Consider the following 25,294-nt stretch of genomic DNA (forward strand, 5'->3'; position numbering starts at 1 on the left):
CCTTTGCTCTGTGTGTTTCAGTCACGCTGGCCTCCCTTAGGCCCCTGCAGACACACCAGGTGCCTCTGTTACAAGCTCCCTTCTCTCCCTGCATCCTTTCCTCTCATGTCTCCTGCTCCACAAGACTCTGCTCTCACCTTTGTGTTCCCAGGCACTGGCCCTTAAGAGATGTCTTGGCACTTAGCAGATGCCTAATAAAAATCTGGTGAATGAATGCAAGGTTGGAGTGTAGTTACAGTTGAGTAATAACTTGTCTCCATCTCTGTGGTTTATATTTTATGTTTTTCTCTCTCTTTTACGTATTGTTAAAAAATATTTTTTTCCTGGAAAAAGAAGGAGGAGGATCTCTCCCAAGATCCCAGCCCCCTGGCTGACCTGAGCTCACGCGTCCCACCCCTTGGGCTCACTGTGCTGGGGGAAACAGGCCAGCTGAGACTGCCACCCTCAGCTAGGTGAGGGGGCCCAGTTGGCCCCCTTTTCAATCAAGGAGAACAAAGACCATGTGAGATCAAACACCCGCAGACGGAAGCAGAGAAGTTCAAACAGCTGCTGTTTCCAGGTTCTCCTGTGAAAAACCTGGCTGAACTAGATGCACCTGAACTTTCTTAAATTCATTTGTAAAAAGTACCCTACCTCAAAGAAGGGGAAATCCAGGGCCTCACAAAGGTTCATCCTTGAAGGTTCACAGTAACTTTGTTTGGGATAGCTAAACATGGGGAACTTCTCAAATGTCCGTCAACAAGTGAACGTATAAAGGAACCACGGTGCAGGCATTCGATGGAACACCAGTCAACAGGAAAAAGGAATGAACAACTGATACACATAAAAGCATGACTGAAAGTCAAAATAACTGTTGAGTGAAGGAAGCAAGGCATAAAAAATACATACTGTGTGGAGGGGGAGGGTATAGCTCAGTGGCAGAGTACATGCCCCGTGTGCACATAGCCAGTTCAATCTCCAGTACCTCTGTTTAAAAAAAAACAACCTAATTACTTCCTCCCAAAATAAAAATAAAACAAAAAACACAATGAAGGGGAAAAGATAGGATAAGTCAAAAAATACATACCATATAATTGCCTATAAATTTCTAGAAAAGGTGAACTAATTGATAATGACAGCAGATCAGTGGTTGCCCGGGGCGATAGCGTGGTGGCAAGGGGGAGGCGCCAGAAGGAGACATTAGGGAACTTTTGGGTTTGATGGATATGTTCATTATCTTGATTGTGATGATGGTTTCCTGGAATAAACACATGACCAAACCCATCAAATTGTATAATTTGTGCAGTTTCTGGTATATCATTGTGGCCTCAATCAGAGCTACAAAGACGGAAGTAACAGAACCACATCAGAAAACAATTTGGAAAATGGAGAGGAGAATAGTGATTCTCTTTTATTTCCACAGTGGGCAGGAAAGTGTTTCTGTCAGGTTCTTTTAAAATACCAATGATCACATATCAGCTCTTGGAGATAGGTGTTACTATCTTCCCCTCTTCTTTAGATTAGAAAAAGCCAGGATTCAGAGAAGTTAAGGAACTTGCCTGAGGTCACCCAGCCAGTGTGTAGTTAGTCCTAACTGGGGACGGTCTGAGTCTAGAGCCTAGGCCCCTTCTCCACATTACATTGTCTCTCTTTCGGGAATGTTCTTCTGAAAAATTCCAGCCTGCTTTGATAACATTGTAGGCAAAGGACTTTGGTTTATGACTAGGTGGGGTGTTATTAATCCATCATACACATATTTGCTGTGAGACTTCGGGGAGCCAGGGCATGGAGGGCTGGCGAAGGTCTGCAGCAGGTTTACAAAGGTGCGGTGCCTGTAGTGATCACACCCTCCAGCCTGAGCTGCCTGAATGGCACTGCCTGTGGCCACCCACGCTCTGCCCTCACCAGCCCTCAGATCCCCCCTCTTCAGGAATCCTTTTCCCCTTCTGGGACCCTAATGACCTCCACCCCCATCCCTTGGCAGGAAGCTGAAAGGTCTTCCCTATGTCTTCATGGACCTCCAAGGGGGCAAAGGGGCTACAGGGCTGAGGAGGGTAGTGGGCGCTCATGCGGAGGGCTCGAGGTTTGGGACCTCAGTTCTCACCATCTCTGGAGTCAGGGTCTGGGGCATGGGAGGCAGGCAGGTGGTACAGAGGTCTTGGGCAGAGGAGGTGGACCCATTTTGATGGGGTGGACAGAGAAGCTAGGACAATCTGAGTGGTCTGGGTGGGCAGAGGCCCTCAGGAGGTGAGGAGCAGTGGTCGGCACATTGGGGTCAATTTATGGCATAGTATGATGTTTGTGGATTCTTTCATACTCAATCCTAAGATGCTGGGGCAAGCAGAGCCTTGAGGACCTGTGGGTCCCCTCCACTCTCTGGCACTGTGCCTTACAAAGAGAAAGTGCTCACCACCAAATGCTTGGATTTATTGCCTGGCGAAGAGAGGTGGCCCTTCCATACCAGAAAGCCACCAGGTGGAGAAGAAAGGTGCTCTGGGAGCAAGAAGAGACACTTCTGGGGTGAGGGGCTGGGCTCAGGGAGAGGAGAGGCTGAGAGCATCTCCAGAAACGGTAGAGGCCAGGGGTGGGGATGTCAGGGAAAGTGGACTGACAGTGAAGGCCAGAAGGCAGGACATCGGTCATTGACCCTGATCTCCAAAGAGACTCAGATAACACCAGCCTTGGCTAATTCACAGATTTCAAAGCTTGACAAGATCAAATGACATCAGGTGTGTGAGGGCTTTGGCCGTGTTAGACGTAAGTGCAAGCTGTTGGTATGATTATCAGTATTGGCACTCATATCCTATTTTTTTCCTGGCCTCATTGGAATGAGGGAAGGAACTTCCTTTGCTCACACTGGGATCTTCCTGTCGGACACATCCCCACCTTTGGTCCTGGCATAGCTGAGAGTATTTCGCAGGCAGGCTCCTGAGAGCCCCTCTTTCCCTGCCCAAGCATCTTGCCACAGCCTCCTTCCCCATGAAGTGACCAAACATCCAGGTTTGCCTAGGAGTGAGGGAAGTTCTGATTTTAAATTTGTAAATTTTTAATATAATTTTTAAAGGTTACATTCCATTTACACTTATTACAAAATATTGGCTATATTCCCTGTGCTGTACAATACATCCTTGTAGCTTCTCTTACACCCAATAGTTTGTGCCTCCCACTCCCCTACACACATATTGTCCCTCCCACTCTCCCTCCTGATAACCAGCCACTGGTTTGTTCTCTACATCTATGAGTTCTTTTTTGATTATATTCACTAGTTCGTTGTATTTTTAGATACCACATGTAAGTGATATGAGTGGTATTTTTCTTTCTCTGTCTGACTTCACTTAGTGTAATGCGGAGGGGAGTTCTGGACACAGGACTTTCAGTGCTAAGACAGGGTCAGTGCCAGGCAAACCTGGACAACTGGTCCTACTGCTTCCCTCCCACCCCCAGGCTGCTTCCTCTTCCCTGCGGTGACAGTGGTGTCCCAAGCATTTCAGCATGTTCTCACCCTGGTTGCCTTCTCACACCTTGAAGCCTCTAGGCCACTGACACCACCCAGAGAGGGGGGACGACTACCATCCCCTAACTCTGCCATTCCAAAGGCCCTTCCTTTTTTTTCAGTGGGACGAGCCAGCTCTCACCAATCCCTCGACCTTCTGTTGGGCTTCTGTCCTCCTCTCCAACCTTCAGAACTGTGCCAGACCTTTGCCCTATCCCTGGAGGGTGTGGCCCCACCCACACCTCACCACCATGAGAGGCCCCTGTGGTCTGTCCCATGTCAGCCTTCCAGCCTCCCTGCCTGCCCAGAGGAAGGAGGACCCTGGGCACCTGTAGGCAAGCCCAGCCAACTCCCACATCCACCAGGGCCCCAGGCCTGAGTCCTCCATACTGTCTTGGCTGCCCCTCCCGCATATCCCCCCTACCCCACTGCCCCTGACTTCCCAATGGTCTGAGGCCTCCTGAGGCTCTCCTGCTTACACTTACTCTTCCCTGGACCCCCACCCCCTAGCCCTGTCTGGTGCAGACCTCTCTCTCCAGAGTCTGGACTCAGCCTCCTCCCTGGCTTCCTAAACCACTGCATGGCCTCTTCCGGCCCTGCTGTCAAACCTTTAGCGAGACCCTCTGGACTCCTCTGCCCCCTTAGTCAGTCCTTCAGTGACCTCCCTGCTCTGGTCTGCACCTTCCTAACCTAATGCTCTCTTACTGCTAAGAAGCCACCACTGCCTCTCACGCCGCATTCATAGGACGCTGTCTCACTGCCACCCCCTGGTTGCTTAACTCCTGGAATACTCCTCAGCTGATCTGAGTCCATGCCACCCTGGCCTCAGACTGAAGTGGCCTGGTATCAAGTGTCTCTGCAGTGGAGCTGGGTCTTCACTCTTTGTTCCCTCATTGACTTGGCCAGGTGAAGTAGCTCAGGGGTTTAGTTCCACACAAGGGTTCACATCCCACTGCTGGGCCTGGAGCTGGAAATCTCAGGAGGCCCAGGTCCAGGGAGTGCCCTGGAGAGCCGAATGGAGGAGGGGCTCCCCAGACTATCCTTCTGCCACCTGATGCTTCAAAGGCATTGGCCCCACCTTGCTCTGGCATGCGTGTTCTTGGGAGTGTAGGGCCCAGACTGTCCCTATCAGCGAGAGCCTCATAAGGCTCCTCCCTCCGGCCCTACCTCATACACTGAGTTCTCCCTACCCAGGGCTAGGCCTAGCCTGGCCCGAGAGGCCTGCACGAAACCTCTCATCAATAGGAGTCAAGAAAGCAGTTTCTTGACAGGGAGGTGCTGGAGGTGGGGTGGGGGTGCTGTGGGCCCAGCTGGCCGACTGCCTGAGAAGATGGGTGTGGGACCAGCCATGGAAGAGACGTGACCTGGATCTGTGGTCGTGGTGCTGGGACAATGGGCCCATCCCTGGGTGGAGGGGGCGGGGGCAGAATGAAGTATCAGCAGAAACAGTGTTGTTGGGGCAGCCAGGAAAAGAGCATTGGGCAGGAGGCAGGTGCCCGGCTTCAAGACTCCTTAGTGCCAAAAACAGGCTGAGCAGCCTGGGCAGAGGGTGCTAACTCTCTGGGCCTCCTCATCAATAAAGTAAGGCTTCTACAACGTGTGGCTTCTCTAGTCTGGTGGAGCTTCGAGGTGGGGTTTATGAAGTCTTGTGGGAGAGGAGCTGGGAAGCAGAAGGGAGCGGGAAGAGGGCCCCCAACCAGGCTTTCGTGACCCTGTTGCCCCCTAGTGGTGACAGAGTAACAGAGACACGGTCTCATAGGGGAACACCATGCTGGGAAGGGGAACACCAGAAAGGGAAAGGAGGTTCACTGTTAGGGACTTTACCACCCGCCCACCACCTCCCTCAGGGCTGCATGTGCTCTGGGTAGAGGGGAAGGCAGCCACAGCCGTGCACAAGATAGCACAGGTTACTCACTTGTGTTCATTCTGTGAGCGTTGAGGGAGGGTACTGTGCAGGCCCCGTGGATTCAGAGGCCCTTGGCACAACATTCTTGCCCTCAGAGAGCCTCTGGCCAGTGGGGAGCATACAGGCATACTGCAGACTCTGGAGAAAATAGGAGAACGTGGGGGCTGCTCCAAGGCATGACATATTGTGTGAGTAGCACTTGGGAAGCACATGCCCAGCCACTGTGGGGCCCTCTCTTACTATTGATTTGTGTTGGGCACACGGGCCTCCAGCCTGCTGGGTTGGGAGGCCTTGGCCACTAGGTTAGGGGAGTCTTTCCCTGCAGGCCCTTCCAGAAGGTATGGGTCACCCTCCATGCAGGATGGCTGGATTTCTACCTGGGCCTGCTGCTGTCCTGTCTCCACCCTGGCTGGGAACAGGAGCGAGGGGGACAACCAACCTTGCCTGGCCCCTGCAGCCTCCTCTACCTACACCCCTGCTCCCCAGATCTGGTTTAGGGACCTGGGTTCCAAAGACGACAGAGAACATTAGGTCTCACCTGCATCTCCCCCTCCCAGGCTGGTGCTCTGAGGGCCTTCAAGCTCCAACCACTACGCAGGCATGGGACACATGATGGGAAGCCTGACTTCCACCTCTCTGCCCCAGGGCCCTGCCCCTGGCCTTCAGAGGCTAGGCTGGAACTCTGTAGGCAGCACTTGGAGAGGGAGGGAGAAGGAGCGCGCGCATGTGTGTGTGTGTGTGTGTGTGTGTGTGTGTGTGTGTGTGAAAGAGAGGTGTGAGTAGGGAGAGAGAGAGGGAGCGAGGCCCAGGGCGAGGAGCTGGGGTGCGTCACTGTTCCTGGGAACACAGACGAGTCTGACTCAGTGGGAACATCCGGCACGAAAGGAAGAGAGAGTGCAGTGGCATTTCTAAGCAGGATGGGAACTCTGGGGTGGCAGAGATCGGGGCTATGGGGTCAGGGGTGCTGATCCAAGGCCTGGCCTGGAAGAGGCTAAGTGTGGTGGGGAGGGGAGGGTGGACAGGAAGAGATAGTTCAAGGGGAGCAGAGGTTGAACCTCTGGCTGCCTGGGCTGGTCTGGGAAGGAGAGAGAAGGCAGTGGGGCTTTTTGTTCTGGAGACAGAAGAGGACAAGTCATGCATGGGGTTAGGAAAACAGGCCTGGCCAATCAGGGAGGAGGAGGAATGCAGGGAACTTCTGACTTGCCCTTCAGGGCCTGGAGGTCGGGGACCTGTTACTGTGGAACCAGACCCCTGTGATCCTGATACAGAGGGACCACCCTTCCTCCCAGCACCCCAAGCCCCAGGTCCCAGAGACTCTAAGGGGCAGGATCACCAGGGAAGCTGCTCCCTTGGGCAGAGACGACAGCCTCAGGTGCACTGGGAAGATTTGGGGAGAGGCTTTCCCAAGAAAGGCTGCTTCCTTTCTTTGGGTCAGAGAAGCTGAAAGGACCAGCACTGGAGAGCAAGGCCAGGAAGGGCCCAGAGTCAGGAGCCGAGGGGGAAGGCTGTTGGCCAGCCCTGAGCTGTGCTGGCGCGGGCCCTGTGGGAAGCTCCCCACACCAAGGGGAGACCCAGACAGCTGAGCCTCCCAGGAGTGGCTGAACTTTAAAATATAGGCAAGACAATGTTGAACCTAAAGGAATGAATGACTAAGGATGTTATTTTAGGCATGCGGTAGTACCTGGTGGCCTACGATAGGTGAGCTTCTTAATCCCTCAGAATTACTTAAACCAGTGCTAAAGAGTGAGGGGAGGCTCATTTGGGGTGGGGCCCTCAGACCAGGGAGCCAGATGGGCTGGGCTGTAGGCTTTTCTCTACTAACCGGAGAAATGGAGGCCTACTTGGTTGCAGGCAGGCCCAGGCTGGGCCCTCCTGGGGCACAGGGCCCCGGCGGGAAGGCAGGGCCTGGGGTAGCCAGGCCCCCTGTGGGCTCAACATGCCAGGGAGAAGTCCCTGTCAGTCTGTCTGGGGACGCCGGGGCAGGGCAGGGAGAGGTGCTGGGCAGGGCCAGCTGGCTGCCAGTGCCCTGGTCCTCGCCCTCTGAGACTGGATGGGTGGGGGCGGTGGCCGCGGCGTTCCTGGCTGGGAGCCCAGAGGAGTCTTTTGTAATCACAACATGATCTCGTGTGCTGAGCAGCGAAGCCGGCAGGGAGAGGCCGGCAGAGGCCCGGCTCCGCAGTGGCTCCGGCTTCCCTCCTGCTCTGGCTCCCTCGGGGCTGCTCTGGAATTCTCTCTGTGCCCGCTATTGCCATGCACACGGCTGTGAGTGGCACCTTGCCTTTGGCGGGGGGCTTCTTGGGGCTGGGAGGGGGCTGGGACACCAGGCAGCCACACTCTGGGGGCAGCTGGGGACAGCTGGGCCTGGGAGGAAGAGGGCTGTGCCTAGGCGGGCGGGGGGCTGGGCAGGGGCACTGGCCACAACTGAGTCCCTACAGCCAGAGAAGGAGGGACCCAGGGATCTCGGTGCAGAGGCACTGAGGGGGCCAGGGTGGCTCCCTGGCTAGGCCAGCCCACGGTGCTAGATCTTTCCTGCCCCGACTGCCAGCAGCTTACAGCCTAGAGAGTTTGGGCCCATGGGAGTGGCTCTTTCCCACAGGCTGGGCACAGGCCTGGGGAGTGGGGTCCAGAGCCTGGGAGCCCAGGACAGAGCAGGGGCCTCTCTTTTCACTGTGGTTCTGGGCCTAGGAGCCAAACAGCTCCCTCTTCGACCTCCCGAATCCCCTGGCAACTTCCCAGTCACGGCAGGTTCCTCTGCCAGAGCCATTTATAACTCCCATTCCAGGCTCTGCTCAGCAGCGGAGCTCCCTGGAGAGCTGGGGGGAGGGGTGGCCACTGCTGGGAGCTACTGGGCCTGGGTAGGAGGCCCTGACCTGCGCCCCGCTGGAGGCAGAGAGATGGGCAGACTGGAACAGCGGGGTGGGGCCTTCCATGGGCCATCTCCCCATGTAACCCTAGCTCTGGGTCTGGGTCTGTTTCTTCGGTGGTAAGAATATGGTTGGGTGAGCAAATATGAAAGTTGGGGAACTGGTAAGGGATGGGCCCAGCAGTCAGGAGCTTGGGCCCCTGGCCTTCTGCAGGGGTCTCATGGGGCTGAGTCCCCGATGAGCAGGCAGGAGGAGAAGGACGCAGAGCTGGACCGGAGGATAGTTGCCCTTCGCAAGAAGAATCAGGCCTTACTGCGCAGGTACCAGGTGAGTGGGCCATGTCGGGCTGGGAGAACTGACTGGGTTGGCACTCCCTGTCTGACCTGCACACCCCTGCATGGTGGTCTCTCCCTGCAGGTTTCAAGGTTAGGGTGGGTGTGTTCCATCTCAGAGGCTCTGTGAGGGTCTCAGAGACTCTGTGACGCAGTGCCTCTGCCGCTTGGTGTCCCACTGGTGTCTCTCTGTGTAGGCCTCTCGGCGTCTGTGTCTCTGTGCGTCTGGGGGGCCCTGGCCTGTGCTGACCCCGGGTCCGTCCCACAGGAGATCCAGGAAGACCGTCGGCAGGCGGAGCAGGGGGGCATGGCTGTGACCACACCGGAGCTCCTCCGGCCTGATGGCCTCACCGTCACCATCAGCCAGGCTCCTGGAGTAAGCCCCACCCAGGAGAGGGAGGGGTGGCAAGGAGGTGGGAGCCCAGCTTGTGCCAGGGGAGCACAGCTGCCCCCGTTCCTCTGCTTCTCCCACTTACATTCTGGAGTGTCCCTATCAGCTCCCAGCCTCATACAGCCCAGGCCACTGCCAGCCCCCATCCCCAGAGTCACAGCTGAAAGGCTACCAAATAGAATCCTCCTCGTGCCCTTTTCCAGCCACAGAGTTCTGCACCTGTGCCCCTAAGCACAAGCTGCTCCTAAACCCCAAACCCCAGGGGCACAGAGAAGCTGGGGCTGAATGCCAGGAAGAGTGTCTGAGGGACAGAGCCTCATTGTCTGAGCGCTTTGGATTTCTCAGCTCAGAGATGATGGGCCACTGTGGCGTCTTGGGCCCCTGGGTGGCCCCAGGCCTGGATAACCTAATGCCACTGGTATGTGGACGCCTCGCGGAGTCAGCTCCTCTATGGGCATTCCAGGGAGGGCCAGGGCTGGAACCCAGCCTGGGAAGCCGAACCACTCAAAGGACCCAGCCCCCAGCTCCTGCCCAGCTCTGCCCATGTGGCCTGAGGGCATGGCCCCTCATTCTGCAGGGAAAGCGGGTGGTCAGCCAGAACTGGGCAAGGAGCACCCTCGGACCTGGAGCAGCCAGTGAGATGCTTGAGGATGACGAAGCAGAGGCCCACATCGGTACCTTCTGCTTAGGGGAGCGAGTAGAGCTGGCTGTGACCATGGAAAACAAAGCCGAGGTGAGCAGGGTGGGTGGGGGAAGCCCAGGTGCCAGGTAGCCAGCCTCTTCTTCCCTGGCTCTGCCATGCTGCCCATCCTCACCTCCCTCAGGCCAAGCGGATTGTAAGTGAGAAGCCCACCAGAGCAAGGAACCAGGGGGCAGAAGGGCCACCTGGAGGGGGCTTGGGCCGGAGCCCATCCACACAGATGTCCATCAGCTCAGATTCTGCATGGAAGGTACTTCTTCAAGAGGGGACAGAGACATGAATGTGGTGGTCCCCATCTCGGGGAGGCATAGAAGCTGAGTCGCATATGTCACCATCTGCGGGAACATGGCCCAGGCAGCATTTGCAAGGATTCTCACTGCTTCTTCCTTTCTCTGGCCAGTCTCCATGTTGGGTGGGCCTTGCAGGGAGAGGCAGAGTAAACCAGAGATGAGACCCAGCCCCTTACCCCACCGGACCTCTAGTGGCGAGCCGGTGGGGTTCCGGAGGTAGGTCAGGAGTGTGTAGGAGACTGGCCATGTGCCAGATGTGACCTCTAGGTGGCAGCAGCCCCTAGTCCTGGCTCTTGCTCACAGCTGCTGAGTTCCTCTGCACCCAGGGCCTGACCACACACCCCTGCAACTGGGGGATAGGTCCTATTATTATCCCCATTTTACAGATGAGGAAATGATACACAGAGAGGTAAAGAAACTTGCCCAAAGACACAGCTAATATGTGGATGGAAATCATGTCCGTGGCAAACAGCCCATTAGAGATGGAGTGGATCTAATTTTGGGGTGGGGACGTTGAAATCTTGAGAGAGGAAGGGGTTAGTACACTCTCTGGATCTCCATTCCAAGCCCAGGACTCTTTCTGCTTTGACCCCACAGTGCTGAGTGTCTTCTCCTTGCAGGGTGCCCGGGAGCCCCAGAGTCCGGGCCTGGTCCCAGGTCCAGCTTCTCACCCGCCCATGGTGAGGGCCCCAGAGGCAGGCTGGGACTATGCCCAGTGGAAGCAGGAGCGGGAGCAGATTGACCTGGCCCGCCTGGCACGGCACAGAGATGCACAGGGTGACTGGCGCCGCCCGTGGGACCTGGACAAGGCCAAGTCCACGTGGGTGGCAGGGCTGGGCAGCTTGCTGGGCTGACATGCTTGTGAGGCTGGAGGTTGGGCTAACTGTGGGTGCATCTTAGGGGGCTGCTCGGACCCTCCTCAGGGTGGTGAGGGTCTGCCTAGCCCTCTGGTCAGGCTCTGGGCTCAGGCCTCTCTGTGGGCACTGGACCCACTACCTCCCTGCTGTCCTCAGTTCTGGGGCTGGGGTTGGGGCAGGTGGTGCTGGTGTGGGTCTTGCTGCGGCCTCTGTCCTCCCTGCCACCAGCAGCCTGACTCCCTCTCTCTGCTACACAGGCTACAGGACTCCAGTAAGCCTCGGGAAGAGGGCCCAGCAGCCAGGGTGGGCAGCACAAGGGGTGAGCCAACACCCACTTCTTCCCCACCCTTGGCTTTTTTAAGACCCCTCACCCCAGTACTTTCTTTTCTCCATCTCTTGGTTTACCACTTATTTTCAGAGCTGGAAGGAAGCATGGAAAAATATCTTCCTTCCTCTCCCTATCACAGGAGGGCACCATGACCTCCCTCCCCATCCTCTGAACCCACAGGTCCTGTCCTGGGTTCTGGCCCTAGAAGGTCTGGGAGGAGGCTCAAGAGGAAGTCAGCCTGGGGTCCTTTTAAGGTGTTGGTCCCTTGTGGTTGGGAGCTCTAGTTCCCCTGCCCCAGGCCTGTTGTGGAAACAGAGCTCTGAATCGCTGGTCATCATTTTACACACGAGAAAGCTGGGGCTGGAGAGGCTCTTCCAGTCACCTAGTCAGGAGTGGCAAAGCCAGCATAGGGGCCCAGCTCTCCTACTCTTAGGCCGAGACTCTTTTTGGGAGCCAGAACACTCACAACTGGACCAAGAGAAGGACCGACCACTTCCTGGTCCTGGAAGAACTGATGTTCCTGCTTTGGATCTGTTACCCCACCCTTTCCCCATTTCCTTTCCCCACTTAGGTCCCAGGAGCCACCGAAAGCTACATCCCCCACCAGTGCCCCCTGATGGCAAAGGTGAGTTGGGACAGAAGGAGGAGCAAGTCCCATGAGCTGGTAAAGGAGCTGGGGGTCTATGGACCTCTTCTCTCTTGAATTGTGGACCATCTCTTGCAGGTGGTACTACTTGGGGTGGACAACCCAGCAGACCCTTGGTGGCGCCGGCCACACGCAGCAAAGCCCAGGGGAAAGAGAGGCTGACTGGCAGGGCCCGCAGGTAACATGTGGCAGGGAACAAAATCAAGGGAGGCATCTGAGTTCCCCGATTTCCTGGACCTCCCTTGCCCCTGGGAGGTCAGGACTGGCACTGGCCCAGGTGCCTGTGCTAGCCCCCGGGGTCTCTGCCTCTTGGCTAACTGCTGCCTGGTGGCAGGTTAATGAGATGTGGGGAGAGGCCATCAGCAAAGGCAGCAGCAGCAAGAGCCTGGTGCCCAGGGAGGCCTGTGGTAATTACAGCAGTTACCGTCCCCTGGGAAGTCAGGCAGCCTTTCTCAGGCAGCACAGGCCGGGACATGCTGGAGTCCCCACAGAACTCAAAGTGCTGCAGGTTTGGCCATAAACAGCAGCTGGGGACCTGGGATGGGGCTACGGTAGAAAGAAAGAGGAAGGGAGAGAGAGAAAGAAAGAGAGAGAGAGAGAGGAAGAAAAGAGAAAGGAAGAAAGAGAAAGAAAAGAAAGAGGAAATGGCTGGGTTTGGGGAGCAAGGCTGGGCTGGGAGGGGAGCATCCTGGAGCCTCGTTCTGGCTCTGAGGTTCCTCTGAGACCCTTGGGCTCTCGCTTCTGTCCGGGGAACATGGGCTGCTGGCTATGGAGCAGGTAATGTGAAGTGGGGTGGGTGGGAGTAGGGCCTGCCATGTCTGTGCTGTGTTTCTACAGGTGGGAAATGAAGGAAAGCAAGGCGGAGCTGGAGAGCCAGGAGGTGGGTACTGGGGATAGGATGGGGTGGGCTAGGGACATAAGCCCTGAACTCACTAGCCAGCAGAGCCAACCTCTTGTTTCAGGGAAGCCAAAGCACCAGAAAGACTCTGAATGAGAAGGAACATGCACAGACTCTGAGCAGGATGGAGCCAGGCAGACCAACAAGTGCCCCGGCAACCAGCTTGGCCCCAGCATCAGGATCACCAGAGGGGCCAAAAGGGGAGTCAGGAGCTTCGACAGCCAGTCCCGTCCCTGACTCTCCACAAAACACTGACTTGGTTCCCCTCGACCTCTCTCTAGGAGGCGCCAGTAGTCCTGGGCCCGGGGAGAGCGAGTGTGTGCTCAGTCCAAGGCCTGGGGCCCAGGAGAGCCCTGTGTCCTGGCCAGGTGGTCCCGAGCAGCCCCTGGGGTGGAATGAGCCCCAGGCCAAGCCAGAAACCCAGGCTTGCTCTGGGCCCCAAAGAGGAGCAGGGCCCCTGGAGCCCAGAGAAGACAGGTCTGGCAAGGCCGGGGCCCAGCAGGGGCTGGCACTGCGAAGCAGGCCCCCCAGAGGAGCCAGCCAAAGGGCAAGGGGCACAGGAGGTGTGAGGAGCAGGACAGGGGGTCCTGGCCCTGCAGGAAGATGCTGAGCAAAGCTTCTGGGAGCAGGGGGCCAGGCTGGGGAGGAGGAGGAGGAGGGAAGACGCTGTCAAGAGTCTTCGTTCAATAGGTGTGGTGGCTGGTGGCTGTGGCAGCCCCGCTTGAGCAGTTTGGCGGAATGACACTGTGAAGGCAAGGAACTGGCCCCTGCACCTCACGGGTACCTCCCTGTGCACATGTGTGCTCTCACCTGCAGGTATAGGCCTTGGTGCATCCCTGCGCCATACCCGGTAGGCAAGCCCTGTCTTGAGCCTACTGCTGTCCAGGCCACAAGCTCCCCCACTACGGCGAGAAGACAAGCCTTGGAAGCACTCAGCACCTGGCTCGCCTGGCTCCTGTCACCCCCAGGGCCTGGACTCCCTTTCTGGCTGCCAGCTCCTGGCTCCTCAGGTCCAGGCAGCCTTAGCAGCTGGCATTGCCAGCCTAGGCCTGGGCCCTTTCCTACACCCCTGTCTTGCATCCAGGTGACTCACAGTCCCAGACTCACAGGATGGCCAAACCAGGGATCTCACCATCAGCTGGCAGCCTCCTGCCTTTCGGGAGGAGGAGGCTGAGGCCCAGAGAAAGGGAGGCCACAGCTGGCAGGGACAGAGCTGGGGACAGGTCTCCTCTATGAAAGTAAGGGTCTCTGGAAAGCCTGCTCTCTGAAATGGGGTGGAGTGGGGAGGGACAGCTTCCTCTTCCCACAGCAGGGTGGGAGAGCTCACCGTCAGGGACCTCCTCCCCAACACCCAGGTCAGACATCAAGTGCACCCTGAATGGGGGCAGAGGGGAGCCCTGCTGCCCAGGGTCGTTTCCTGCTATCTCTAACTTCCTCTTCCCGCCACCTCCCACACTGTGTCAAGCCAAAGGGAGGACTCAGGCAGGGACTTGATAGACAGAAACAGCGGCTCCAGCTAAGTACATCAGGACTTGTCTTTCCTACTTAGTCTCCGTTCCCGTCCCTCCCCTGAGGCCCACGTCTGGTGAATTATCCAGACTCCGCACAAGCTGTGGCTTCCTCTCAATTCAACAAACATTTCCTGAGCACCCACTACCAGCAATGCAACCGGTGGGCGATGGTGACTTTGCCAGCAAGAGGGAGGGAAGAAACCCAGTCATCCGGCAGATTCAGGCTGCACAGCAGGAGCTGTTCTTGGCTAGAGGTGCCCGACAGGGGCTGGGGATGGTGGTAGGAGCCCAAGGGAACCATCCCATCTCTGCTCACCAAGGCAGGGGCGCCTCCCTTTCTCATCAAGTGTGCCCCTTGTCCCCAAGCCTCTGCTTGGGTCTCCCTACATGGCCCTACTGCTTCCCTCTGATCCTGCCGTGGTTGTTCCTCTCTGCTGAGGGCCCTGGGCCTCACTAGCCTCTCTGGTTCTCTAGGAAGTGTCCAGAACATTCCCAGGATTTCTCCGCTGTCATAGTCAGGCATAAAGTATGGCTCAGCTGTGTGAGGGCTGGGCTTCCTCACTGGCTCTTGCTCCACTCTCTACCCTTCTATTCAGGAGGCATGAGGAAAGGGTGTCTTTAGGGCAGATCAGATTGTTTAGAGCAGTGCTTCTCACACATTAAGGTGCAGACTAATGCAGATTCTAACTGGGGGGGCCTGGGGTAGACTTGGGAGTTTGCATTTTTGGGGAGGTAATTCGAATTTGCATTTTAAAGGCTCCAGGTGACACCTATGCTGCTGGTTCCTGACACACTTTGACAGTAAAGGTTTGGACTAGAATATGTGGAGGGCTAAGAGCTCTAGGCTCTAAGGGTTGCTGGCTCTGCAGGGGAGGGAGGCAGGCTGCCCCTGCCCGGTGGGGGCTTCCTGGCCTCAGAGCTGGGTAGGAAGCTGAGGCACTGAGTAGATGCTTAAGAGTGGGTGGTGCCAACTTCCTGTAGTGGGGAGTGAGAAAGCTGGTTGGGAATGGGATGAGGTGAAGGTGGGTGGAAGAGGTTGGTGTGGGATTGACCAGAGGATCGAGACTTTTGAAAGGCTTGGAAACATTCTGTGCATATGGGAAGAAGACCCATGTGAGACATGAAAAGGCAAGGGTGAAAGATTCCAAGCTCAAGCCTTTTTCTTGCCTTCCAGTCACATATATATAGCTTTAGAGCACGGCATTAGCCCTGGAACCCATGACTCCCAAAGGATGGAGCTGGGTTAGGGTGGGCTCTGGCACAGCCCTCGAATTCAGATGTCTCCCAAGTAACTGTGATCCAGAATTTGAATTCTGAGATTCACAAACTGTCCCCAACTTCCAATGCTGCCCACTGTACAGACGTGCCTTCATTAAAGGGTGTGTGCCAAGGCATGTGTGACGATGGCTGGGGATGTAGAATTTGGGGAGAGCTCTGGTTCAGGCCTTACAATAGGACCTGAGCAGGAGAGAAAGCTGGGCAGAAGGGCTATGGAGAAATAGGGCTCCTTTCCCTTCGGGACGTTAGGAGAAAGGGATGTGGGGGTGAGTCAGTGGGGGTTGGAGAGAATGGAGACTGGCACAGGACACCTGCAGTGCAAGGCAGGTACCACTGAGCTTTTCTCAAAAGAGGAGAGCCCTATTTCAGGATAAGCAAACCAGCAGCTATGGTGGCCACCCCTTCTGCTCTGGGATGGAGCCAGCTAAGGAGCAGGAGGGAAGCTAGACGTCCCTCCACAAAGCCTGGGGCCATGGAAGGCGGGCCCATTTCTTCCTGGCTCCTCTGGTTCAAGGCCTGGCTGGGAGCCTTCCTCCTGGATGCCCTTCCCCTCTCCAACTAACAGAAAACTATTCCTCAAAGGTGGGAAGTTCTTCGTGGGAAGTGGCTTCAGGGTCCCAGGCACAAAGCTGGAGGAACTGACAAAGGAGAGTGCAAAGGGTCACAGAGAGCCGGCACACATCTCTGTCCTGGCCTGTATCACCCTACAGAGGGGAGCAGCAGACCATACCGTGAGGGAGGTATTTTTTGGATGACAGGCAGTGTGGTAAAGTGGAACAAACATGGGCCTTAGAATCCAACAGACCTGAATCTGAATCCTAGGTCTGCCATCTGTTAGCTGGGTGACTTTAGTCAATTTTAACCTTTTAAAGGCTCAGTTTTCTTGTCTGCAGAATGGAGCTAGTAATACCTATGTTGAAGGGTTATTGAGAAAATTAAAGATAAGAGTATGCAACTATACCTGGCACACAGTAGGCAGTCTATTAACAGTAGCCTGGCACACAGAAGGCACTCAGTAAATATCTGTTGAATAAATGAAGTAGCTATTTCTTGTGATCTCTGTCTACTTTGTTTTCTCTTTTCCATTGCCTTCTAGTCTCATCTTCCCTGGGGTCCATACACTCTCGGGGAAATAAGGGATGGTTGTAAAGGTTACCCAGCTTTCCAGGACAGTGAGCAGCTTTTAATCCCCTGGGGGAGTCTAGTTGAGTTAAAAGCATCACGAAGTGACCCTGCTCTTACAGGGAATGTTCTTTGACCTCTTCCACACACTGGATCACAAGGATGTCCTAAGCATTTCCCCCTGACTTTGCACACTGGCTCTTGCAGCTCAGAGCATTTCCTCTTTTTTTTGTTTACATCAGTAGCAATCTCATGAACTCACTCCCCAGAAACAAACTCCCTTGTGGCGTTTGCTCCATGCCTCCCAAAGTTGTATCACTCAAGGGAGCAGCATGACTATTTTCTTATGGTCAAGGGACAGGTAATTGAGGGTCCCTGGAAGCAGAGGATCCCCAGCTGTCTGACAAGGCCTAAGTTTGGAAGATCTGATCCAGCAGTCAGCTCCAGCCCCAAACCCTAGCCTCAGGGACAAGAATAACAGGAAAAGATGGAACTGCAACCCCCATCTCAGGAACAAAGGAAATGGCAAAAATCCCAACTTGGCTATATCTTCTTATTTGGGGGACTAAGTAGCCGGGCAGGGCGCCCAAGGGAATAGGAGAAACTAAACGCACCGCTTCACTTCTGCCTCTTGAGTCATTTATCAGTGTCTACAGACCCCACAAGCAACACTTCCTGGGGGAGGGCTACCAGGGCTTCTGAGGAAGGACTGGCACAGGGTGACCATAGCCTCCCTGAGGGGGAGGCTGGGAAGGCAGTGAGAGAAGCCCACATAAAGCACAGAGCGAGGCTGCTTTCTCTCAACAAGTCTGCCGGCCTACGTCACGGCCTCTCATTAAGCATCCACTTGACGCCGGGGAAGTGAAATAGCGCAGACCTGGCACCAGAAAGAACAAATGTGGCACCCACTGCTCCTTTTAAGGACTGGCTCGAGGAGCAGCAGGCTCCAAGGCAGGAGGTGAGGCAAACACACCAGTACCTTTGTGGGAGGGGGAGGGAGGACCCTTTCAGGCCCGCCTCTTTCTTAACAAGCTCTCCACAACAAGCTCCTACAACCTTCAAAAATAACCAACAATGAAGGCTTTTTCCCTTTTTAAACTCTAGGGACACAGTGTTTCCTCTTCCCCCAGCAGGGCAGCTGGCTTCAACCAAGAAAGAGGGTCAAAAGTCACCTTGGATAACCATCTGTCCAAACAGAAATACCCTAACCCCAAGTTACTGAATCAGAGAAAAAGGCTGGGCTAGTGCAGAGAATCACCTAGAAGCCTAGTTAACACAACGCGGAGCTCCCCCTCCTGAATTCCTCATTCAGTTGGTCCGGGATGGGGCCTAAGCCATGGCATTTCTAACAAGTTCCCAGGTGATGCTGACGCTGATGGTCTGGGCACTGATGTCATGTCTACTACTTGCCCCTTCACATTTCTTTCCATGCATCATTTTTGCCCAAAGGGACAGACATTCTCCTAAAAATATATTAATAACCTCATGTGAAGACACTATACTTCTATTCCTAAGATCTCTGAGCCCTACCACATCTATGAGCTCCATTTGCTCTAATGGATTCCTATTTGGTTAGGAGTAAAGAGAGTTGATGGGTCAAGGGCAATAAACAAAGGCCATCACTGGGTTTGTAGGCTGCTTGTCTTCCAGTTCAGGGGTCCTGAGATCACACTGCCTCCCCAGCTCAGGTCCTCGTAATACTGTGAGCTGCCTACAGCTCAGAGACTGGCTGCTGCAACTCAACACTGGCCACATTACTTGCAGGGAGCTGAAGGGACAGGTGGCCCCCAGGACTGAGTGGGAGGAGACCAACTCATCCTCTGAACAGAGGTAGCAGAGAAAGGTAGAGTTAAAAGGAAATCCTTGGTAACCAGCATAACTGCTTTTTTGGAAGAGTTGGTTTGGGGACTTCTGAGGCTAACTTAGCACATTGGAGGCAATAAATAAATAGTTCTTGAAATAATGGTGGTGCTTTATGGAAAATATTCTAAGGAAAGTTAGAATCTTATTGCTGATTAACTGACAAGCTATTGCAAAAACAGATTACTGTAATTAGGGAAACAGAGAAGTAACAAGGATAAATTCTTGTCGGTGCGGCTGTAAATTCCTTAAAAGCAAGAATGTTATGGTAATTTTCTGTCCCATAGTAGTAGCTTAACAAATGTTTATAGAATTGAATGGGGCACAAGGAAGCTAGTTTGGCTCAGGTGTTCCTAATTGACCAGGTGGCTCACGTGCATAGAGTGTTCCTGGGAGTCATGGCTGTTTCTGCACTAAGGATGGAGAGCCTGGTTGAGTCTGGGTGTGTGGTTATAAAAAAGATTTTGTTTTTGTATTTTTTAAATTAGCTACTGAAGGGAACCAAGAGCACAACACAGGTTTTCTGGCAGCAGAAACCCCGCAGGCTATGTCAGCGAGTAAAACACATGTGACCAAAAAACTGTCGACAAGTCAGATATTTTTATAGCTTGACATTCGGCCACAGGGCCAGGACAAAGGAGACAATGAATGGGTCACATATTCTGTGTTGCCTCCGTTAAGCACCACATGGAATACAGCTGTGGACTCCTGGCACCCGGCAAGAACAGGCAGGTCAAGCCAAAGTCCCTTAGCTTGATAATAAAGAAACTGCGGCCAGAATGGCCAGTGCAGCTGTGATCTAGCAATCCACTCCTCTGAACCTGATGATGGGCTATGGATGTGGGTACACAAGCGGATCATGACAGTGACACAACAATGACACTAAGGCCGATTCTATCCAACACAGTGATCAACCAGATGATCAGCAAGCTTGAGCACCTGCTCCTGGGTGCCAGGCACTGAGCTTAGTGCTGGTCCTGGGAAATGAGGGAGGCCACATGGTCCCTCCCTCCACTGAGGGAGACCAACAAGAAGTACAGCTGTGGCCCTTTTGTTACCGCATTGCAATTCCAGAAATACCTCCATTCTCTGTGGACAGGAAGGGGACGACAATGATTACCCCTCTTAAATAGCTGTGGCAGCCCTAAAGCTCAGGACCTGACCTTTCAGTTCCCCTTAAAGAAACACGTAGAAACAAGTAGATGCTCTCCACTCAGCATTTCAAAACAGGATATAAATACTCAACGAAAGAACACATTATCTTAGGATTCCCTAGTGAAAACTGAAAAACAAGGTAGACAGAAAAAATTCCAAAGCTGTGGTCTCATACCGTGGAGAAATCTAGAGCTGTTAGGAAGAAAAATATTTCTCATGTTGGAAACTTCAGAGAAATACTTCTTTGCACCTCAGCACAATGGGGAAAAGAAATGATACCCACACAAGTCCAGTCAAAAAGGCTTAGCAAACTCCTCACCCCTCACTCTCCAAAACCTCACTTTCAAAAGAGGATTATCTCTTCAAACTCAGGCTGTCGGGGGATAAACACACAGTCACATTTAATAGAAGCAAGCACTGAGAAATGATCCTGGTAGTCCCGCGTGCAAAACATTTCAAGGAAAGTAATCCCCCTTTGCCCAGATCACTCTTTCCTGGCTCGAAACCTGACGGACAATTTTGCAGCTCATTTCTAACCCTTGAAAATAAAGCTATTCTGACCACGGCTCCCCGCCACAGGGCCCTGTTCTGCTAGAACAGCGTCCCTTGCATCAGCCAGCAGGCTCCCACTGCACAGGCTGCTGTATGTGCCCAACGTGTGAAGCCGTGTACAACTGCACAAGCCACATATCACTGTCTATGGAAAGGAGGGGCTGACTCCAAAAACCTTGGAAACTTCTTTCACTCCCCTTCTGCTCTGCCTTACCAAGCCCTCTCACAGAAAGCCATTGTGCAGGCTCAAGAGGGAAATAAAAGAAGGGCGGACTTTTTCCATGCTCCCCTGCAGACTACAAGGTGATGTAAAAGCACAGCAGCCACCCCCCATCAGCTCCGAAGAAGTGCCGGCCTCAGGGGGCCCCACCGACACTGGCTTCTCACTCCGCTTCGCACTGGGCAGCATTGTCCAATAATGAGCTGAACTCAATCGCTTGCCGTGTATTTTGCAGCACAACTAATCCCTTATATTTGTGCTTTTCACCCACATGTCTTTTACTGTTTGCTCTAAGGAAGAAAAAGCCTCACCTTCAAAGCAACCTACACCTTTTCTGAGCCCTGTGGCTCTCTGGCCTCCTTCATTGTAGACCAAGTCTGACCACTGCAGGTGCATCCATTGGTCTCCCCCCAGTATTCTTGAGCTTTCTAGGGGCCAGCGGTTTAAAGGTGAGAACAGTGATGCTATCAGGCGCTGATCCTCACCTCAGCTGAGCCCTCAGACAGCTCGATGTTTATAATAATTCTTAATATGCGTGCTTACGGGTCCCTTGGCTTCCTCAGCAAGGCAGGCATCTGCTCCGAGTCCTTTAAAAGCAGAATTTTTTCAACCTTGTTAAGGTTGGCAAAAGGTAGCCGAACCAGATATCACTGTTCTTCCGACCCCGTGATTGCTTCCTGACGAAGATGGATTCCTGCCACCCTTCACTAATCAATTTGGTTAAACCACCAGGCACAGGGAACACGAGAGCAACCGCTTTCTCCTCCTACACCTATTCATCACCACCTATCCACCACACCTCAGACCACTGCCTCTTCCAACCTCTACTCCTTCCCCAAGAAGCATGAAAAGAGAAGCAATCAACTTACACAGGCTGACGCAGAGTTCTTAGAATGTATTTTTGTTCACCTGAAAAATAAAACTTTTAAAAAATATACAGGACTTTTTGAGTACAGGTATATCTTAAATGGCTGAATTATAAATAATGTCTCTGGTCAGGCTCACAGCTAGAGCTGGAGCTAATGTCCCAATTCCAGTGAAGGCTTTAGAGAGTCAGGAGGCCAGCAGCTGGACCCACGAGTGGTCTCTCTAGACTCTTTGATCCATCTCAAAGTGGATTAAACAGTCCAGAATGCAGGGGTCAGGGTGGGGACAGGGGACTGGACTCCCAGATGTTCTCCTGCAAGTTCAAAGGATTCTTGAAATAAGAGATCAATTTACAAATTATTAAAATATAGGACTAAAAATCCACACAATAAATATAAATTACAGGCTATTATTGAAGTTATAAAGTGGCATTTTATGTTTCTTCTCCCAAGCCCTCACCAAAAATTTTAAAAGGCCTCAGAGGCTTCCTAATAACCAGTCAAGTCAGCTGCTTAGAAATCTCCAGCCAAGACACCTTGGGGGTGCTACCAGCCTGCCCCTAGGCTATGACAGCTCAGCTGCTATTATCTTGCCCACAACAGGACATGGCTTAAAGCAAGGCTGTTGTCCTGTAAACTTGGATCAGGGTTAACTAGAGTGGAAGCCAGAAAACTGGAGAGACAAATTGTTTCAGGACTCAGGTGGATAAGTTTCTGTTGTTGTTTTTAAAGTGCCTCATTTCCCAAAAAGGAAACACTAAGGGTTTTGATATCTTGTCACTACCCACACTCAACTGCCTAAAAGCAAGCGGTGGAAGGAAATGGAATCCAAATTGAGGATGTATAATTCTTGGTGCCCCAGAGCTGGGTATGCACATGTCATTTCTCTTGACGTTTCTCATCTCAATAAAGTTATAGGCTGCATATACGTAAGGTTTATTAGGAGAGGTAAAGACAAGAAGATTTAACCTTCTCATGGCTGGTCTCTTATCTGTCTATCAAAACACAATCCTGAGTTTGAAGCCTACATTTCAGCCTTTCAGGTTCTACGACAACTCAAAACCAGAGGACGTGCTCAAAGCTCTAGTTTCACAACAGATTTCATCCTAATCACAGGGCTACGCTGTCACTATAGGCTCAGGGAAGAGGGAATGTGAAGGTGATTACTGGGACAGGACAAGATCTTGAAGAGAAGAAAAAAAAATATTGAAAAAAAGATAAAACACTTGCGAGCCACTGTACTTACAAAAGGTTTGCTCTTCCTAAAAACTCTGAGGAGAAGGCCAAAGATTGAAGAAAGAGACATTGCTCTTTCCCTTCCTTCTTCCCTGGCCCATATCCAGATACTTAGGCTGCAACAGGAAGCCTCTTAGGTGGGGGCACTAGGGTGGGAAGAGTAGGCGATCAGTACATCTCCCACCCTCCTTAAACTGCTTCTACTTCTCCAAAGATTTTCCATTGTTCTTTCAACAAGTCTAGGAATAATTATACTCTTTTGTGTCATAAACCTATCTCTCTCAAATAGGAGGGGGAAAAGGGGAAAGAGTGAGTAATGAAAACGTGTTTGTGTCCTTCTGGCTAGTTGCACTTGGGGGCCAGCAAATAGCCCCTGCTTGACCCCCATCAGTCAGTAGCTACCCAGCGTGTGGGAGGATACATGTAGTTCTATGTAATTATAGCTTCTAGTGCATATGTCAACAACTATATACAGGGATCTATAAATTAAATGCATCTGTGGCCACTGCAACTAGGTTGACATACCTGAGCTCCACTACTTTTGGTGCCCTCCTCCTTGCGAGAGCTTCTTCGGCTTATTAAAGAAGAGCCCCTACAGCTCCCTCCTCCTGAGTCTTGGGGGAAAGCTCGAGTCACCCCTGCACACAGGATACAGAAGAGCAAGCGGCGCAGAAGGGTTCGGCGCTGGGATCTCCCCACCCCTCCCCCCTCCCCCTTATGGCTCAGGGCCCTGGTGCAGCACGGTCCTGGGAAGACCAAAACCCGAGAGCAGCCCCCGGAGAATCGTGGTCTGTTGGCTGAAGATCGGGCTGCAGGCCCCTCGCCCCTGGGGCGAGCCGCGATCGTCGAGGGAAGGGAGGCTTTCACTCCCGTGGGGGTCACTCCTGCGGGCTTCCCGCCTGGTCCGGCTGCAAAGTCCTGCCTCCGGGCTTGGGGAGGATGGTTTCCGGCCGCCCGTGGCTCGGAGGGGTTCAACGACTCCTGGGCGCCGCCGCTGCTTCCTCCTCGTCCTCCTCGGCCCCCTGCGGCTGCTCCAGCGGCCCGGCCAGGGGGCTGTCGGCAGAGGGCTCCGGAAGCACGGGCCGCGCCGCCTGCAGTGGGGGCGCGTCGCGCGGCGCCTCGCGGCGGGACGACCCCGTAGTGTTGGGTCCCGCCGCTGCCACCGCCCCCGAAGTCCCGGACGGGCCAGTGGCGTTGGAGCCGCTGGGGGGCGGGCCCGCGGCTCCCCCCGAGGTCCCGGCGCCCACCGGCTGCCAGATGAGGCTGTAGTAGACGGCGAGCACGATGGCGGCCAGCGACACGGAGAGCACGTAGGCGAACACGGTGGCGAGCCGGACCCACTTCTTGTTGGTCTTGGCCGCCATCTTCGCCTTCTTGTCCCCGGTGTAGGTGGCCGGCTTGCCCCGCTCGGCCGGGGCCGCGTCGCGCTCCTTCATGGGGGGACCCCGGCCTTTGCCCCGGTGCTCCACGGCCCCGGCTGGAGGGGGCCTGGCGGCCTGCGAGGACAGAACAAGGGGCGGCCCGGCGCCCTCGGTTCCCCGCCGCTCCACGCTCCGCCGCCGCTCCTCACGCCGCCAGCCCGCAGCCCGCCACCGCGTCGCTGCAGCTGCCGCCGGGGCCTGGACCAGTCACCGCCGCCAGCGCCGCCGCCGCCGCCGACCCGTCAGCTGCTTCCCCGCCGCCGCCACAGCCACAGCCGCCACAGCCGCCCGGCTCCGCGTCCCCATCCGCCGCCGCCGCCGCCGCCGCCTGCCCGGCCGCCGGCTGCTCGGTCTCCTGTGGCCTCGCGGACAGCGCGCTCCGCTCCAGCCGGGCTCCCCCGCCTCGCGCGCCAGCAACAAGGGGCGGGGGAGAGAGCTGCTTGGGGCTGCCTCTTAAAAGGGCGACGCCGGGGTCCGGAAGTGCCGCGCGAGGAGGAGGCGGGCTGCGGGCTGGCGCCGTAAGCCCCTCCGGGACTCCCCGTAAAGAGAGAGTTAACGGAGGCTGGCTCTTAAAAGGGCAACGTCGCCGCAGCCCCGCGCGGGCTGGCGCGGCTAGAGTGGGAGCCCGGGGCGCTTCTTTAAAAGGGGAACGGCGGCGTTTGGGGCGGAGTGCGGAACTGGAAGGGGGACGGGGAGGGGCGGTCCGAGCGCGGAGCTGTCAACTCTAGCACCTCCCCTCTATGCCCTCTCTGTCCGAAGTGACAGGTGGTATAGCAGCAGCGGCTTCCGCTCCCAGGCCTCAGTTTACCCCCAGAAGTAGGGATGATTTCGTGTTGGTGTAATCGGCTCGCGCCCCGCTCCACGTACCCTCCGGGCGGGTCTTCCAGACCCCTTTACACCTAGAGAGCCTGGCTTACGTCCGTCTGGCGTATGCAGCCAAGGAGCCTGGAGCGTGCACTGTAGTCACAGCTGGTCGTGCCCCTTCCCCACCGTTCACCGCATCCGCACCTCCCCCCCCCCCCCCCGCCTCCCGCCTCCCCGCCTCCCCGCCTAGGCTTCTCTGCTCTCCTGATTCCCTGTCCCCTTAGAGCCCCGAGTCAGGCTGCCCAGACCAGGTGCTTCCGGAGCTTTTAGGACAGTACATGTGCTGAGCAGGTTCTCCAGACTCGCCTCCCACCTTAGTCCTGAAGTTGGCAACAGGTTCCAGGTCCCGATTTGGGGGATTCAGACTCCTGGGTTTGGGCTTGATTCGGATTCAAGAGGCTGCATTGAACCGGTGGAGCGGCTCCAGGAGCTTTTCCCTTCTCCCATCCTCTCTCGGCTTCAGAGCCTGAACGGTTGTTCCCCTCTGACCCTTCCCATGTGAGGCTTATCCTGCCTTGTTTAGGT

The 25,294-nt window shown here is 54.9% G+C and overlaps 2 protein-coding genes and 1 long non-coding RNA gene across 3 annotated transcripts; 1 reads left to right on the forward strand and 2 right to left on the reverse strand.

Annotated features, from left to right (window-relative positions):
• Positions 1-649: 649 nt before the first annotated feature.
• LOC116664152 lies at positions 650-6,086 on the reverse strand. Its single transcript, XR_004320510.1, has 4 exons — positions 5,917-6,086; positions 5,388-5,516; positions 1,067-1,237; positions 650-966 (listed from the first exon to the last, which is right to left on the reverse strand). It is a non-coding gene; the product is annotated as an uncharacterized LOC116664152 (long non-coding RNA).
• Positions 6,087-7,479: 1,393 nt separating this feature from the next.
• On the forward strand, positions 7,480-16,538 carry CCDC9B (coiled-coil domain containing 9B). Its single transcript, XM_006176608.3, is given in 12 exon segments — positions 7,480-7,554; positions 7,557-7,640; positions 8,456-8,569; positions 8,843-8,950; positions 9,543-9,698; positions 9,790-9,915; positions 10,576-10,775; positions 11,070-11,131; positions 11,712-11,765; positions 11,865-11,964; positions 12,624-12,666; positions 12,749-16,538. Coding segments are annotated over 12 exon segments (1,653 nt in total). The 5' UTR covers positions 7,480-7,494; the 3' UTR covers positions 13,295-16,538.
• Positions 16,539-21,257: 4,719 nt separating this feature from the next.
• On the reverse strand, positions 21,258-24,514 carry INAFM2 (InaF motif containing 2). The gene has a single exon (XM_032481503.1). The coding sequence runs from the start codon at positions 23,918-23,920 to the stop codon at positions 23,456-23,458; it is 465 nt and encodes a 154-aa protein (XP_032337394.1). The 5' UTR covers positions 23,921-24,514; the 3' UTR covers positions 21,258-23,455.
• Positions 24,515-25,294: the final 780 nt, after the last annotated feature.

Source organism: Camelus ferus, chromosome 6 (assembly GCF_009834535.1).
Source record: "Camelus ferus isolate YT-003-E chromosome 6, BCGSAC_Cfer_1.0, whole genome shotgun sequence".
NCBI lineage: Eukaryota > Metazoa > Chordata > Mammalia > Artiodactyla > Camelidae > Camelus > Camelus ferus.

Excerpts from the sequence above, each read along its gene's own strand:
- INAFM2 (XM_032481503.1), bottom strand. The coding sequence starts at position 23,920 with ATGAAGGAGCGCGACGCGGCCCCGGCCGAGCGGGGCAAGCCGGCCACC.